This window comes from Liolophura sinensis, chromosome 1 (genome assembly GCF_032854445.1).
Source record: "Liolophura sinensis isolate JHLJ2023 chromosome 1, CUHK_Ljap_v2, whole genome shotgun sequence".
In the NCBI taxonomy this organism is placed as follows: domain Eukaryota; kingdom Metazoa; phylum Mollusca; class Polyplacophora; order Chitonida; family Chitonidae; genus Liolophura; species Liolophura sinensis.
Window position 1 is genome coordinate 49,556,602 of NC_088295.1, and position 18,453 is coordinate 49,575,054.

Here is an 18,453-nt window from a genome sequence, read left to right on the forward strand (position 1 = left end):
AAAGTGAGAATGCTCAATTGTGTGGTTTCATTAGTAGTATTAATAGTATTCTTACCTGTTCATCTGCGGTCCAGTTTATAGGCAGTGAAAGACATTGTGAAGAGATGCCAGATTTTGCCACACTACACCTGGGTCAATGTTCTATTCTATTACAATTGTGATTTGATGGCGAAATTCATAAACGGTTTGATATTCGTACCCTAATTCCTCAACCTTTTCGCATGTGAATGAACAATTTTCAGTGCACCGTATGCACATTTTCAGTTTGATTTTGGGGACAAAACTACATTTGATGGATTGGTCCATTTTAGGGACGTTAAAAGAGCAGTCGAAATCCGTCCTGCAACAAGAAGGCACATTACATGCACTCTAAGGATTCCTTCGTCATCATGACTGAAAAATTGTTAAGTACAACGTTAAACCCAAAGCACTCACTCACTTCTATATATAAAGTGCATTGGAAGGTCTTCAAGCAACCTGCAGATGGTCGTTGGTTCCCCCCCCCACCAGACGCTTCCCAGGCTACCCCCCCCCCCCCTCCCGGGCTCCCCTCCCCCCAACATAATGCTGGCAGCTTATAAGTGAAATGAAATATTCTTGAGTACTTAATAGCACACCAAGCAAAATAAATAAGTGTAAATGGGGGAAAACAATGTCAAACAGAACTATTGATTGCTATCGTGGGTAGTTGCCAAGACGTCCAATTTCTCTGGATTCACCGTACAAATTACCGCCTGTGGTTTGATTTTGTCTCTGCTATAACAGAGCAATGTCACTTGGCGACACTTCCTTATTTCATGGCATAGGGAGAGTTTACCAATTTTTACATGGAGAGGTACACAGAATATATGTATGTATGTATATTATATGATTGGGGTTTAATGTCATACTTAAGAATTTTTCTGTCAAATGACAACGAGGAGCTTTTAGGTGTGTGGACGTACAAATATTGTGTCTTTTTGTGCTGCCAGTCTATGCTGCCAAAGTGTTGCCACAACTGAAGTATCATGCAGAAGACAACAGACATGACACCCCACCCAGTCACATTATACGGACACCGGGCCATTCAGTTCTGCTTCCTAACTCTTACCTCTCAACGCTGAGCGCCAAGCAAGGCAGTAGCATGTACCATTTCTCATGTCTTTGGTTACACAGGAAATAGAAGACATACTAAACAGCATTAGGTTAATCTTCTGAATTTCCCAGATGGATCTGGGTTTTAAATATTAATCCAGACTCCAACACTGCCATATTAAATTTTATTTGATTGTTTTATGCTGCACTCAAGATATTTCACTTATACGACAGCATCCAGCATAATGGTGGGAGGAAATCGGGCCCCAAACCCACGACCGTCCGCAGGTTACTGGTAGACCTTCCCATGTACAGCCGGAGAGGAAGAAGGCATGTGCTGGACTTGAACTCACAGCGACCACATTGGTGAGAGGCTTCTGGGTCGTTGCGCTGGGCTGTCATGCTAACCCCCTACGCCAAGGAGGCCGCCCTGACAAGTTGCCTTACCATGCTTTAAAGTGGCAACATCAATTTGCACTAAGGGGTAACGTTGTTGTAATGAAGTAACTTGAAAACTCAATATGCACTGTACATAGGTATGACTGTCTGTCCACACAGTGGTTTTTAAAGAACGGTTATAATTTTTGGTGGATATATAGTAACAGGTGACAATGCATCATGCCACAAATGTGTCTTGTGAGTATAACTGACATATTCTAACGTCAAGCCATATTTATCAGGACAACTCACTCTCCCCATGGTAAGCATGGGAATCCACAAATGCCCAGTTCAAGTACCAGGGTTAAACCCATACCCCATGTGACCTACATGTGGTATCTGAAAGATCCTCTTTAGTTGGAAATCATCTCACTGAAAGTTTACTTCCATGAAAACCATGAGATATACAGCTTAGTCAATCTGATGACTCCATCAAGCATGTCGAAAATAGCTCAGAAAGCAAGATATAAACCTCAAAATGTTCAGTTTTCTTCATTTTGTTTTGAGGACGCAAGAAGTACAGTGAAATCAACTAAATACATACTAAAAGAAGTGCCTACTGCATGTAGTAATCAACACTGGTGTATTTATGATGAATGACAGGACACCCCACCACGATTAACTGCACATCCTGCATCATTATTAGCTCTACTAATCATATAGAAAGATATTTATCTTTCTGGGAAAACTTAAGTTTCAGCGCCAAAAACAATACTTCACAACATTTATTTTCATCTCAAAATGCAGAATTTCAGGCTTACTTCTCCCCTGATTTCTACAGCTTTACTTAATACTCGGATTTCTAGGTGCAGGCACTAGAGTAGAGCCTGCAGAAAATCACAACATCTCGTCAGTTAAATGACACACCGTAGACTAATTTTCAGCCTAGTCCAGGGCTTGTCATTTAACAGAACAGCGCAGTCAACCAGGTCACAGTGAAGGAACAAATACAAAGTATACATGTAACAGTTGAAAGTGGGTGTCTTAGAACTATCTTTTCATTACCAATTCCAAATTGTCATCCAGGCTAAAATGGTTTATTACAACACCATGCTCAAGAATATTTTACTTTAGCAGTACATTTCATGGTTAAGGGAAATTCAAACTGGGCCCAGCCGAAAACCACAGCAAGTGAAAGTACAAAACTGGCACGAGGCACACAAGTATTTTATCACTTGGCCAAATAGAGCTCAGTAGTGCAACACCATCTAGCATAAGTCAATGTTGCACGCTGCATTCATTGTACCCAGTATACGTCTTGTACTATACAGCTTTCTTCACAGAACTACGAGAAAAATCTGCTTCAGCTGAACTACATGTGATGAGCTGAACTACCGTAAATGACCCTAAATTTCGTCCACAACTTACTCATTTTTCCTGATTTTGAAAGTTCTATAGATGTTTTGAGGTTAACTTAGAACATTATCCTACTGGAAAATTGTAACTTTCAGCACCAAATATAATATTTTGTGACATTTATTTGCCTCTAAAAATGCATGTATGTGATGAATTGCACTACAAGTGATGAGCTGACAGTGCGTCTCGCCAACTGTAAGAATAACAGAATCTCCTCAGAAAGATTCACTTCTTTTAGCTCAGTTGTTCTAAACCTCACAACACTTTTCTTTTTTTTTCATTTCCCCTTAACCAAGACAAACAACAAGGAAGACCAAACTATCACTTTAAATTTTCACACATTTAATGTCAACGTGGCTTTTGTTTTGTGGATGATATTCTGGTGACATTTTATACTTAAACAGTTGACGTTTTACAGTGATTCAGTTAGAATAAAATGTGTATAGAACGAATATATATAGTGTCAAGCTAACAAAATAATTTCTTCCATTGTCCTGCAAACAGAGCAGGCTATGGCAATAATGTCTCTGTCATTTAGTCAATCTAATTGACAGTCAGACAGGTTGCCTACTTTTGCATGCATATTTCCAGAAAGAAATTTAAAAGCATTATGACCATCGAGCAAGAGGTTAGCCCAAACTTTTCCAATAAATGAAAACTGTACAAGAACATGCATCAAAACGGCCCTAGAAAACATGATGACTCTTCAGGATAAGAAATGTGGCAAAGTTCACCATGTTAGAACAGTGTCATTGATAAAGATTAGGATCAAATCCAGATGGCACATTAATCATCTGACACCTTGGCCTTTCGCATGGACTGTAAAGCCTTCTGCCTTAATGACCTCTCTAAATCATCTAGTTTCTCTCCCTCCATCCCTGATTCGTCACCCTGTGAGAGGTAAAAAAAAATAATAATAATTAGAACATTTACAATCACGATATTGACGTCAAAAACAAATAGAGAGAAGACATACAATGCCAGTCTTCATGGTTATATACTTTGATTTATTTATTTATTTTATTGGTGTTTTACGCCGTACTCAAGAATATTTCACTAATACGATGGTGGCCAGCATTATGGTGGGAGGAAACCGGGCAGAGCCCGGGGGAAACCCACAACCGTCCGCAGGTTGCTGGCAGACCTTCGCACTTACGGCCGGAGAGGAAGCCAGCATGAGCTGGACTTGAACTCACAGCGACCACATTGGTGAGAGGCTTCTGGGTCATAACGCTGCGCTAGCGCGCTAACCGACTGACCCACAGAGGCCCCTTTATATACTTTGATGAATATACTCTTGGCTCATACTGTACATGTGCCATGGCAATTATGGGTGCAAGGAAATCCACAGAACAAAAGGGAGGCACACGTAATAATCTATTAAGAAATCTACATGTCAATACCAGTACAGCATTTGTCTTCATAGAAACAAGCAAAACTACGTCTCAATGTGAATGAAACTGGAATGATCATCGTAATACCAGTTGCATAGAACTTTTTTTTAATTATGAGGAATTTAATTATAAGAGAGATATCCAAGCTTTTTTGTGGGGCTGTAATACTCAACACAAACATGTATTTAACAAGTTACATATACTTCTATGTGAACCCCGGGGACCAGAGACTACAATAAACTTACTTCATGAAATAAGCCTACTAGTTATTACCTCCTCCTCTTTCAGCTCTTTCTTGTGCTTGTGTTTCTTGTGCTTTTTGTGTTTTTTGTGCTTTTTTTCCTTCTTCTTTTTCTTCTTCTTTTTCCCAGCATCAGACTCTGATCCCTGTAAAACAAACGCAAGATGCTTTTCACACAATGTAGCTATATACAGATGCCTTGACCAGCCCAGTGTGACTGGAAAAAGAAATGTAGAGAGAAGAGGAAACTCCATCTGATTTTCCACGAGGTATTTCAGCACTCAAAGTTTACTTTACCAAGAGATGTTCTGACTGCATTACCAGGTCATATCTGTATCCTTACTCTGCTATAATTTCATAACTTGTATATAAACCAATTTTATGAGTCACAAAGAGGAAAATTTCAGCTGTCTGATAAGGTTCAAGCTGAAATCCAGTTCCCACTTCCTCAGCAGTAGCATTTACCTCAGGTGGTTGGAGGTAAAAATTGGTATTTTGAAAGTGATCAGACCGACAGAAATTTGGGTAATCCACCAAGATTTAAAGGTGTGATTCCACAAAATACAATAATCATCACTTTTGAAGTCTAGTCAGAGACATGGAGTACTGTTACATGTAACACCAAGTTATGTTTTTTATAAATGTCTGAAATTGCAGTCAGTAGCAAGCTGCTCGACAGGTTGATTAATAGATAAAACAGATAAAAGAAAAATATTCATTTCCACACCTATAAAATTTATGACAATTACACATTGTTTTTCCATCCTTGATTGATGCTTACATTGTATAAAACAAGATCCAACAAAACCAGCTGGATTGCTGGAACAAGACTTGAACACACGACTCACTTCTTAACCTCTACACAGCACTCACCTCTGATCCGCTGCCAGATTCACTGTGTTCAGTTTTCATCTTCTTCTTCTTCACTTCCTCCCCAGCTTTTTGTCTGTCCACTGACCGTGAGCGTTTGGATTTATCAATGTCCTCCTCTGAGCGGAGCCCACCAATCAACTTCACCTCAACCTCACCACTAGTAGATCGTTCTCTGGAATGTTTGCTTTTCTTCACTCTATCACTCAGTTCAACGTCTGGGACAATATCCTTTCGTTTACGAGACACTTCAGGAGACAATCTAACTTTCTGTGGCTCATCGTCATCATTCACCAATGAGTAGGATTTCTTCCTGCCCTTATCTTGGACTGGGGAAAGACTTGAGCGGCCGTTGGGGCGTTTGCCTCTGCTGAGCTCTGGGGAGGCTCGATCTCGCCTGGCCTTTGTAGAGCGAGCAGGGACAGGAGATCCACTTCTCTCTCGCTCATCAGAGTGCCGTCTCCTAGTAGGAGGGGACATATCTGCCTCAGGGGAGGGTCGCTTTCGCCTGCGTGGGCTAGAGCTGTCTCTTGTTAAGGGACGTGTGGACGGAGGGCTTCCATGCCGTCCTGCCCGTCTCCCGGCAGACTCCCGACTGGGTGATGGAGAGGGGCGATCCTTTTTCCAGTCCACGGACACCGGCCGTCGGGACTGAGTGGGACGCTTGGCGGCTCTGTCCTCGCCCTCAGACGATGATGAAGATGACCGGTGTTGTTGTTTCCTCACCGGCTGAGCAGGGGGAGACCAGTCACCCCTTGGGGAGGGTGAACGCTTGATCTTTCTGGGAGCCACCTCAGGGGACCTCTGACTTCTCCGCTGTTGAATGTCCTTCTGCTGGCGGGGTGGTGACCCTGAAGAGGACTTAGCCCGTGCTCCCCGGGGTGGGGATCCAGACTCTGACTCAGAGGACGACTTTTGCTGCCTGACTGGGGGAGACGAGGAGCGGCGTTTGCGTACTGGAGAGGGACTGCTTCGTCTACGTGATGGTGGAGGCCTACGAGGGGAAGAGGACCGCCTCTGTGTGGATGGGGGTGACGGTCGCCTCCTCCGGGGGGGTGGGGATACTGATGGTGAAGCTCTTGTGGGAGGAGGGGAGTGTCTGCGACGTGGAGACTCTGACTCTGAGCTGGAGTTTCTCCTGACTGGAGGGCGATCATTTCGTCTGTCTCTGGGAACAAATGGGGATGGGGTTCTCCTTCGTACTGGACTCCTGTAACATAAACCATATAACGTTTTATGAGTGACCATTCAGCTATCAACTAGGTACAATGGAAACTTTAATATTAGATCCTTGTAAACATCAGAGACTTCTTACATGTGTACTCATTTCTACTCTCCTTAGGCAGAGGACTATAGCTATTGATCTATTTATCCTCTGCTGAAACATATTGCAAATTCTGATAGGGATATAGAGATATAGCTATTTAACATAATCCAGTCTGACCATGGAAACAACCATGCTACTTTGTATGTACTGGTGGTAAGCTGTAACAGATCATTGCCGTTGTAAAGCTAAGACGGATATCGCCTTGAATCACAATGATATTTCTGTTTGGGTAGGCAGCATATAACAATGTTTCATATGTAGAAACTGTCTATGGTACGTGTAAAGCAGTTTCACCATGAATTTGTTGAAAGGACAATTTGTACTCTGTTGCCAAGTTTCTTGACTCTTAAAGGGCATACATAAGTTACATGTAACAATTAATACATCGCTATCCACTCATATTAACAAACCGTGTATCACTTGACACATGAACCAATGAGTCCATATAGTCTGTTGTGGTCACTCATTGGTTGTCCTCTTATATATTTCACTTTTTAGGACCTAAATACTACTCCACACAAACTACTCCGTGTGTCAAACGCATCTCCTACCAACAAAGGTAGACACAGTGGATTGGAAGTGAAAGATATCTTTTTTCACTCTTCCTAAATGGTAACCAAAGCCTTACTTCAGCATAACTGTTGTCTTCTGTAACAAGTACTTTACACAGATAAGGAAAACATACATTTAGCTTCACAAAAACTTCCCTAAAAAAAACAAACAAATAAACTCAGCTAATTAAATGCAAGCGACATAATTTATGCTTGATGTGTAAAGTTGCACATCTTTGTAAAATTATCATTGCTTGGCTGACCACATATGTTACCGTATAACTGCATCAGTGCTTGCAGTTTAATTATACCTATAGTTTGGGCTGGGGGAAACTCTACGACGAGGTGGAGAAAAGCGGTCAGTCTCACGATACCGGTCGGGGGATGGCCGCCTTCTGACTGGAGAATACCTGTAGGAAGACACATCACAACTTTAGCCAGGACAAATTTTCAGATATCTCTAGTATAAGGCCAGACATAAACACTCAATATACAGCCTATTTGCTTACAAAGTTAAACACACTTCCCTAGTAGTACCTCAAAATTTCACTACTTTGAATAATATGTATAATTTGATAAATGTTTTGAATTTCCACCAGATACTGTAAACTGTCCATTTATTAACATTTGCTACGTTGTCCACTGGGCAATACATCCCTCTGTTCACATGATAAAGTAGGGGATTTCCAAGCCAACACAGCAAAATCAGGAGTGTATCATTATACTTATGTTACTTAAAAAACAAATAAGTTCTGCTGACCTTGACCTTGGTATGTAAGGAGGGGAAGGTCGTCGCCTTCGTGGTGGTGAGCCAGATATCGATCGGCGCCTTCGACGTCCTGGGGACATCCCAGGTGATCCTCGGCGACGTCTTGTTGGTGACTGGGGGGAGGAAAGCCTTCGTCCTCGGCCACCAGGTGAGGCTCTGCCTCTCCGTGGCGAGGGGTACCGATCATCTCTCTGACGTCTCCGTGGCGACCCTCGTCGTTTGTTCTTTGAACCTGAAAGTCATAAAGATGAAATAATATACCTAATTGAACAAATTTATTGATTTATTTGACTCAAAAATATTTCACTTCTATGACATCAGCCAGCATTATGGTGGGAGGGACAAACCCACGACCATCCAAAGGTTGCTGACAGACATTCCCACTTAAGACTGGGTAAGACGCCAGAAAAACACAAATTCACAGAGCTATTATAACAAGATGCTTTGTGAGTGTTTATACAACACATCCTCCTTCTTCAGGCACACTAAGTCAAAAATCTGTGAAAATGAAGATGAAATGGCAAAACCACTGTCTGCCTGTTCAAAGGTTATGTGTACATTGAAGAAGATGAGTGTGCAAAATTCAAAAATCCAATATCCAGGAATGTTTGAAAAATTAAGTCTGAGCAACACACGGAAAAATACACATGATCATGCGGTAAATCAGTACGCCCTCATTGCACTTGCAAACATTAAACATGATTTCACCAATACACTGTCACAAAAGCACTGCAAAACATTATGAAGGTGTTTTATACAGAGCACATGAACCGCAAGCAGTTTTGATGGGTTTATTTGAAAATTTTGCAAAAAAAATAAAACAATTTTAATTGAATTTATTCCTACCTGCCTAAACCACAAATATGACATGTCATTTTCTTTCATGACATTTCATGAAGATGTAAAAAAAAGTGTACTGTGTGTGACTTACTTTGGTCTTCGCTGTCTGAGCTGGAGGACTCTACAGTGTCCTCGTGTGTCCTGTAGTGACGTCTCTGCTGTACACCGGACTTCTCCGGCGATTTATCATTACCTGGACCTCTCTGACAAAAAAACACACACACAAAAAAAACACAGTTTAGATGAGTTATTAGTGGAGATTCATGTAACTTCTTTTTTCTTATGAACTATTTATTCATCTGATTGGTGAGTAAGGATCTACTCAATAATTTTTCACTATTGATAGAGGTCAGCACATCAGATTTATAGAAATTCTCATATTCTTCTCATTCTGTGTTAATAAAATCTTGTTATGGACAGCAAACCAAGGGAGATAACCTACTTTGTCCTCATCAGATGAGGAAGAAGAGGAATCTGATGTGAAACTTTCTTTCTTCTTCCTGGGGACAGTTTTGACGACACCCTTGCCTCGTTCTCTGGACCCAGACTGTGACGAACTAGAGCTTGAGCTGGAGGACCTAAAAATATGAACTCAATTAGACAAAAACTATATCTAAAACAAGAAATGAACTTGAGCTGTTTAATGGTTATTTGGTACACAATTTTACTAAAATATTTACGGGGTGAACAGAGCACAGTGCTACAGATATACTGTATACGCCAGAGATTTGTGTGTACTCCCGAAAGCCAGCATACACGTGAGATTTAAAGCAGAGCGCCCTGTCAGAATGAAAAGTAAATCTCCGCAGCAAACCATGTGCTCGATGTTATCTACCATGTGTTACTTTTCAGACACTGTAGGCTACAGCAAAAGCTTCTGTGCCTCCACCCACAGCAGTAGAGAATGACTACCGTGACAATTGTCTTTGTGACATACTTGAGTGTTTGCCATGAATAAGATGTTGCAAAGGCTTAAAAATAGTCTGTTTGGTTATTACTCTCCACAAAATTACCCTAATATCACTCTCAAATATCTGATTTCAATTCCCCATGGATCGCCAGTAAAGTCTGCAATGTTAAAGTATCATCAAGGGTCCACTTTCTGATATATACATGTAGTCCTAGATAACTACACAGGAAAGAATTATCTCTGCACATGTCGGCCTATGTACATGTATACATGTATGCACACCCATGTCCTTTCTCCAGCCCCTCTTCACTCCATCGCCTTTACAATTAACAGGTAGATGTAGCAATTACTCATGACCCAAAATAGTGCACTGCTGAGTGTTGATAAAATGTGTTCTGCAGTACCATGTAGGGCCTACTTGAAAAGTCGGAAGTACCATGCTCTCTTTTGAAAGTCGGAAGTACCATACTCTCTTTTGAAAGTCGGGAGTACCATGCTCCCTCTGAAAAAAAATTATCTGAAGCACTGGAGCAGTAAACTGACCTCCTCCTAGATTTAGGGGGCGGGTCTCGGCGCCCTCTGCTGCGTAATGGACTCCTGCGTGGAGATCGCCTCGGGGATGAGCGTCGCTTAGGGGAGTACCTTCTGCTGGGTGGAGAGTATCTCCTCGGGGAATGACGCCTGGGGGAGTGACCCCTACGAGCAGGAGAACGTCGTCTGGACGAGTACCGACCAGGTGACCTTGAGCCTGACCTACGCCGTGAGCGAGAACGAGATGAACGCTTCCTACGAGGACTCCTGGATCTGGAAGAAAAGTGAAAGTTTAATCAAGGCCTTGACTTTGACTCACAGAGAACAGCCAGTCAATTCTGGGCTATATACATATATATATATACATATATATGCATTTATTGTATTCTTCTTTTATTTATTTATTGGTCTTTAAATGCGTAATAAAGAATCTTTCACACATTTATGATTGATTATTTATTTGATTGATTAATTTATTTGATTGGTGTTTTAAGCAGTGAATATTTCACTTATACAAGGGCAACCTGTAAGTGAACAACAGGACATTTGCAATATGTCAGTCATATTGCGACGATTGTGATAACCAGCTATGTACACATACTGGTTAATGCAAAGTAACATACCTTCTAGTTCACAATGCTAGATGAGCACAACTTACCTGGACCGAGATTTGCGATGTCGACTTTTGCGAGGGCTGCGTGAGCGAGAACGTTTCTGTCTACTCCTTTTTGAATCATCTTCTTTCTTCTCTACCTTCTTATCTCCTGCCTCATCAACCTGTACTTTATTTTCCTTATCCTCTTCTGCCCTGGAAGGAAGAATAAACATACTTGCAATTAATTTTTTCATAATTCTATTTATTAAGTCATTTCACAAAAAACAGAAGAAAAAAAATTTACAAGTAAAGGCCAAAAACAAAAGCGAAACTGACTTAAAACTGCAGAATGAAGAACGTTTGCTTGCCAGCAAGTTTAACCTTATTTTCACGACTTCACTCCAGTCTACAGTGTATATTCCACAACATGTATTCTAACAGTCAAAACGCTGAACGAGAGCGAGGTCACCTGAAATCTCTGTGTATAAGTAAATTATCTCGAGAGAAAGATCAGATCTGCCATGCTTATGCTTTTTATACCAAATAAGAGAAGCGTAACAATGTGAAAATACAATCTATCAACTTGAATGATTCAACTCCTTCTAAGAAGGTAACAGAGATAAGCCAAGCTCTTCCCAAGGTGTTGACTGACAAAATTCTGACATTCAGATCAGAAAATTTTACACTGCTTTCTTATCTTCGTTATTCTACATCCACGGCTGTCAACACTGAATGGTTGCAATTTAAAGTCCGTCACATTAGTCAATGCTAGGATGATGTTAATGAGATTGGTAAGGTGCTTAAAACCATCAGAGATAAAACTGCTACATTCTAATTTTATATACTCATTAACTATTTAATGTACCAAGACAAATCCTAATAGCGCAGTGAAACACCTTCTACTCACTTTTCATTTGTTGCTGAGTCCCCATGTTTGGGTGAAGTCTCTGCATCAGATTTGGGTTTAGATGTGGAGCGGCTCTGTGATCTAGATCGCCTTGACGCAGGCTGTGGTGAATGCTGGCCTGGTTCCACATCCTTGTCCTTCCCATTTTCTTGTTTACTGGGGGATACACTTCCATCTCTGTATCAGTGTACAAAACCAGAGATTTGTGAGAAATGCAAACATTCTAGGGTTTTCACTGTCATGTCATGATTGTGATATGAATGTAGGAAAAATTAACAGATGGATCATAACACTTAACATATAAAAAGTAAGGAAATCACTTGTGTTTAAACCGTTACTTGAAGTATTATATGGGTGGCATTACACTGAGCCGATTTGTTCAAAAGTGTATTAGCATGTATTAAGACTTGTATTAACTTTCGTCTGGACTATAATCCATTTAGTTTTGTATTAGGCGAAGACTTATCTAGGTTTAAGCCTGGCTTAATTTTTAAAACACTTCTGAACAACCGGCTGCAGCTACATTGTATATTTGTAGTCAATCTAGGTACAACCTGCGCTGAAGATGACCACTGGACACCATCACTTATTCATTAATGCTTACTTCTCGGATTTAACTTTGTCTTTTTTGTCACTTTCTTTACGTTCCTTCATCAGGGTTTCCTTGATTTCTTCTTCTTTTTTCCTTAAGCTGGCCTGTATCCGTTCATGTTCTGCCTGAAAAAAAAACACCACATTTATTTGCAAACTTGAAAAATTTCTCAAAAGTTAAACTTAAATTTGGTAGCAAGGCTGTTTAACTCTGATTCTATTATACACAATACACTGTCAGGAATTTGGTAATTTATGGTACTTAATATGCATACACCATATTTATGATGGAATATCCCCCTGGTGTTAATGGGCTCTACATGTGTGCAAACCTTGAGCTCAATAAATGCAGTACTTTTTGAGATACCATCCCCAACATTTTGTTTCACGTTGATTTTAATACACGATACAAAATTCATCAAAACATACAATGCTCTAGCAGTGTTCAAACCCTGACCTCAATACCTGCAGTACTTTTTAAGATTTTGTTTAACACTGCTTTCCCCGTTACTGGACGCTGATACTCAGGGCACGACATAAGCTACGCCATCAGGTAAAAATGTCTCAAGGTAAGCATAGATTTCAGCTTCACTTGGACAGCTTGTTGATTGTTGTGGTCATTCGTTATTAAAACATAATTATATCAATTGGATCAATGCTTGTGCCACACTCAGGAATTTCTTACTGTATTTCACCCAAAGTTAATCATTTATAAGTAACATTTTGCTTGATTCTGACCGACTGATTCACCTTAATATCGGGAGACTTTTTCTGTGAAGTTTGATTAATTTCTTATCAGAAAACCTTAAGTACTGGCATCAAGAGCATCATTTAAAGGCCTAAATGTCCTTTTGAAAGAAAATTTTGGTGAAACACACGATATTCAGATTTATGTGTGCAGGAAACCACTTTATCTTGCCAAGTACCTGATAAACCTTCTAACTTGAAACCACAGCCCACCAATCCACATGGCCAGTGATCATCACCATCCTCAACAATATCAGCAAACTTATCACTTTTCAATTCTCTATAATTGATAATGACAAACTTGTGCATGTGCTTCAAATTCAGTGAGGTGCTTAGTGATTTATTACTTGTCTTAACTTAGGTTGTAGTCATAATTATGACAGTATTAAGCAAAATGACTTTTGAACACGTCTAAGAAGGATTTAGAGTACAAAGTGTAGGAAAAACAGATCAAAACAAGAAGTCAAAATTGTACCTGTCTCTTTTTGATCTCCTCTTTCTTCTGCTCAAGGAACTGAGCAGGAATTCCTCCAATGTTCTCCTGAGCACTAAGTAGCAAGTCCCATAACTCTCCCAGGAAAATACGGGCATTCTTAGGGTTGAGGAAACCTGTTAGGTTTATCTGCATCTCTTTGGGGTCAGGGAACTGCAGTAACATACAGGGAAGAAATAAAGTTTCACAGGGGATCCGAAGAAAAAATGCGTATCAGAAACATATTAGTGTGTATCAGAAACAGAATAACACACAAGAGAAATGTTTAAACATAACACGCATTCAACAAAAAGATTAAATTCACTTCAAATGCATTTCTATTAACGCTCGTAGCTGTATAACAGCAGTCATCAGCCCTGTAACTGCAATGGACCCAAAGAGAATACTTACTGTGTAGTAAAGAGTATTATAATCAACTGTCCCATACTTACTTCCTTGAGATAACCTTATGGCTGTTTTATCGCTGATAACAGGTTGAAATGTCACGCATCCTCAAAATCCCTGACTAAAAGCTTGACTGTTTCACCATCAAATTCTCTTTAAACTCGCTTTAAAGTCCGCTGTTCAAAATTAAATATTGGTGTTTTGCAAGAACAATGAAATGGAATTGTATTGCAGACCAAACACTACCAATGATAGGAAGCTGCCTGTGGGTTTCTTGGTGAATTAGGCTTCTTATAAGGTAACAGTAGAACGTCGAGTCATGCTTTACACTACAGTACAACACAAGTCACAACGTGGGCAGAACAGCCAGATAATTCACCCAATCATATCACAGGTCTTTTATAGCCAAGAAATAGTTAAAAAGAAAACTTCACTTAGCTTGTAAGAGGATACACACCCGCATTGTCAGGGCTCATGATGTACTGCCTCGCTGCCTCCAGATTTTAGCTATTAGACTATCAACCCTGCATTGTGTCATGACCAGCTCTGGCTTGAATTCAGATTCAGGGGTGCGAGGCGAATTTTATTTGATCTTCTCTAATTGAGGGGGAGGAAACAGTCGAGAATAAGTCACAGCTCTCTACATGTTACAATTACTGTAAAAATTTATATGTTCTCAACTGTTGGCTTTTTCTAACTTTTTACAATAGAAGATAGTGACTGTTACCGTTAGCAAAGAATTCAGGTCCTTTGTAATAATCCAATTCCTAAACCATCATAAAGGTGCAACTTAGTGGCATTGCAGGGACTGAGCACATTCTGTTATTCAAGAGGAAGTGAATTGAAAACAATGAATAATAAAAACTGTTAAAATCAAATTTTATGTAAAAAAATGTTTTTAAACATATCAATACTTGTTGCATTACAATTCAAAAATCATTAAAAGAGAACATTTATTATATATGTAGTACATTTTCTTGTTTAAATAACCAATATCTGCCGGAAAATGAACAGCATACAGCATAATAACAGAACAGCAAACAGTTTCAACAATTCAACTACAACACACCAGAGGGTGTTCAGATACTCACTCTCTCTTCCAACTGATTATATACAAATTCAACAATAACATCATCTTCTAATCCCAGCAGGGCTGTGACTCTTTGTGCTATCCAGGGTTTTATGGTGTCCACATTCACCTTGCTCATGTCCACCTGTAACCATGCAGGTACAAAATATACACTTCCGTCAGGGCTGGTCAAGAAGCATTCAAATACTACGGATTAACATTTATCTCTTTATTTGACTTGTGTGTAATGCCACACTGAGTGAAGGACATATCCCCGTCTGGAGCCTGGACTAAATCCACACGCTAGCGTCCATACAACTGTTTTATCCTATGAACAACATGCTCACAACTCTCCCATGTGTAGTGTAAATCTTTGACTGTACCCCAAAATCAGAAACAGAATACACACCTGTATCGACAGTCTAACAACAAAATCACGAAAGTGGCCATAAGTTATTTGGGTTATGGGAATATACGTATAACACGTCATTGCCTTGAAGGAAGATGGTATTTATTCTTGTTTATAAAAACATAACTGTACAATTAGATTTTAGTACAGAACATAAATACAGAGACACATATGTCAATGGTTTATGATGGACAGCAAAAAATAGAAAAACCAAACCAGTATTCAGGCATAAAATGATATCTTAGTCAATGATCTGGCTAGTCAGTATCTATAGTTCAATTGTCCTACTAATTGGCCCAACCAGTTGAGAGAGAGTTGACGGAGTAGTAGTTTGCTGTTGATCTCAGACTGGCGGTGCCATGGATTATGGTACTCTATGTGGGAGTTTTTGTTCTTATTTCTGTTAACATATATATAGTACAGTATCTGCTTTTATTCTCTGATTACTTCATGTTCTTAAAATATCACAGAGATACAAATGTTTACATGTTTGTTTTCATAACGGTATAACAAACTTGCCCCGTTCAATCTTTGTAATTTTCTTTATCTTGCTTTAAAACAAACTTTAACTTCAGTTGGAGAAGTCACCAATTGTTTGTGAGCTCCTCTGCTAATCCCCAATCCAATAAATAACTGGCTTTGGATTGACTGATTGTCAGTGACTTCATATTAATCCATCACTGACCAGTGTCAACCTAAACCAATGAGATGGTGTGTGAAAGAAGATACCGTTTCTTACCAGCAGTAATGTGTATTGAATGATCTGATCTATGCATTACACGGCTTGACCTACATTAGATGATTTGGATTAGACAAGATAGTTTTGGTCATATATTCGCAAAATGAAAGCCTAAAAACCTCTGTATAAGCCTCACCTTTTTCTCTAAGCCATCAGCAAATCTCATCGACTTCATCAACTTTTTTTTCTTGTCCGCAAACCGATTATCCTGGTCCGCACTAGTCCCCTGAAAACAAACATGAAACTTCAGAATCAGCAAGCCACATTACGGAACTACTCATTACAGACAGCTATTGGAGCTGTGCCATGTTTTAGCAACTTCAGACAGACCTTTATAAGTATGTACATGATATATGCCATTGCTGCCCAAAATTTATCAACATGGTTCTGTGGCCAAACACTGCCTTCCTTCTTTTCATTCCATGACAGTACTAGTACTCTGAAACACATCTTAATTCAATCAAAAACTGTACTTTGAATAACATGCATGGCTGCTTTTAAACAGTGACTGTGGTGTGCAACTCGTGATAAAGGCTGAAGGGTTTGTGTTTTGGTCCTGGCACTCTTCAGACTCAAATATACACAAACTGATTCTAACCAATATCTGAAACAATTTTATTGATAACTGGTGCAAACAGCAGATGTTTAGGTTGTTGTCTTTTATTTGCAAGAAACTTGTTCAATAACAAAGACAATCGACCTGGACATTCCTTGAGTAAGAAATTCACAATGTAAACGTCGAGATTGCAACGACGTTAGGCCAGTATAACAAAAGGAGTTGGAATCTTTCTGGGCTAGGCCCATGTCTAAGTTTGATGGGCTAGAAAGGTTTGGATATAGAGGCAATTAAAAGGTGGTTTACACCTGTTTCATTGCAGATTTTAAAAAAAAAAAAATTATCACCTACATCTCTGCCTTCGTGGATTAGTACTGTAACAGCTAGGATTAGGATAGCCAAGGATCTCGGCTGTTACCTTTTAATATGGTGTTAGGCATAGATCACAGCCAAGGAGTCATCCTGGTTAAAATAGTGGCATTTAAGAACAGCTTAGCGCGGAGAAACTCCACGCAACAAAATTTGGTGCAAAACGAACCAATACACGCATTTACCGGGCAAAAATCCAATAAATTATGTTCACCAAAACATTCTCTCTTCCTCTGCCAATTTTCTCCACATTCTGTAGCCTTTACACACTGTAAATCCTGGATAATTCACAGTTGTGACTTACGCTCACATGCCGTGTCGACATGGTGACCTAATAAACTGGGATGTTGCTCCCCGCGCATGCATGGTTGACCTTTCACGATTTCGCTATGTTTTGATAAGCTGGCTTTGTAAGCATCATACCGGAATCGAGTCCACATAGCTCTCCAGCTAAGGGTGGCCAGCTGTACCCATGTATCAGTAGGCCTATATGTAAGCCACCCTTAGATCGAGTCTTGGGCTAGGACTGAGTCCCTGGCCAGATTTTTGCAGACCCAGTACCTGTGCTTTCTTATCCTTGATCACGTGATACAATTTTGAGTACTGCACTAAATTCTATAATTCCTGAAAACATCTTTTACAGCAGACACGACAACTGGGAATGTCGAATCATTTGCGTCCACGATACAAGCATTATAATATCGGCGCCATATTGGATTCGGTGAGCATCGAGACTGGGTGGCTTCGTGCCTGGTTATTTGGCTAGACTAGAGTTTATTTTTCCCCATATGCGATCCAAGTAAAAAAACAATTATCATGTGCATAAAATCCACAACTGTCCCTGCCTATGGCACTTATTTATACCTTAAAAAACCCAGCATCCGTCATCTTGACTTCTTCTTGTACTATACCCCGCTTGTCTCAGGCGGAACCTGCCTGTGTTACCCATAATGCCTTGCGAGTGCCATGCTTTGTAGGACGCATTTACTTCTCGTTCACTGTTCCATAATATGTAGGCCTACAAGTAACAAGGCTATAGATGTTTCAGTCTTCGCTAATTACACAGATTTGTGAAAGAACTGTATAATTATCTTTCCAATATGTACAAATATGTCTTTGTCTAAAAGTTTCGGGTTATTTGTAGGCCACCGCCTTTACATACAGACATGAATGACGTAGGTCTACCGAAGTAGGCCTACCGAAGCAGGCCTGTGTATGTAGGCCTACGTGCATGTAGGCTAATTAGGCCTATACCGGTACATTAAACGTATGTGGAAATCTTTTGTATCGGTA

The 18,453-nt window shown here is 40.0% G+C and overlaps 1 protein-coding gene across 7 annotated transcripts; it reads right to left on the bottom strand.

The window, feature by feature from the left end:
• Positions 1-3,227: 3,227 nt before the first annotated feature.
• On the bottom strand, positions 3,228-18,097 carry LOC135469723 (serine/arginine repetitive matrix protein 1-like). 7 transcript variants are annotated; one of them, XM_064748292.1, is made up of 15 exons: positions 18,025-18,097; positions 16,372-16,461; positions 15,110-15,232; positions 13,617-13,787; positions 12,408-12,520; positions 11,804-11,980; positions 10,960-11,109; positions 10,314-10,574; positions 9,303-9,438; positions 8,952-9,063; positions 8,012-8,252; positions 7,563-7,661; positions 5,377-6,583; positions 4,536-4,649; positions 3,228-3,759 (listed from the first exon to the last, which is right to left on the bottom strand). In XM_064748292.1, exons 1-15 carry the CDS (start codon positions 18,046-18,048, stop codon positions 3,655-3,657), a joined length of 3,123 nt encoding a protein of 1,040 aa, XP_064604362.1. In that variant the 5' UTR covers positions 18,049-18,097; the 3' UTR covers positions 3,228-3,654. The 7 variants fall into 7 exon arrangements, with proteins under 7 accessions (XP_064604362.1, XP_064604412.1, XP_064604396.1 ...); XM_064748342.1 differs by lacking the exons at positions 16,372-16,461; positions 18,025-18,097 and adding an exon at positions 14,746-14,837 and having other exon boundaries at positions 15,110-15,234; XM_064748326.1 differs by lacking the exons at positions 16,372-16,461; positions 18,025-18,097 and adding an exon at positions 14,746-14,837 and having other exon boundaries at positions 13,617-14,194; positions 15,110-15,234.
• Between the last annotated feature and the right edge of the window lie 356 nt (positions 18,098-18,453).

Coding starts and splice junctions, on each gene's coding strand:
- LOC135469723 (XM_064748292.1), bottom strand. CDS start 18,048: ATGACGGATGCTGGGTTTTTTAAG. Junction 11,981..12,407: donor GACAAAGTTAAATCCGAGAA/GTAAGCATTAAT, acceptor ACACTGATACAG/AGATGGAAGTGTATCCCCCA. Junction 7,662..8,011: donor CCTTACATACCAAGGTCAAG/GTCAGCAGAACT, acceptor GTCTTCCTACAG/GTATTCTCCAGTCAGAAGGC.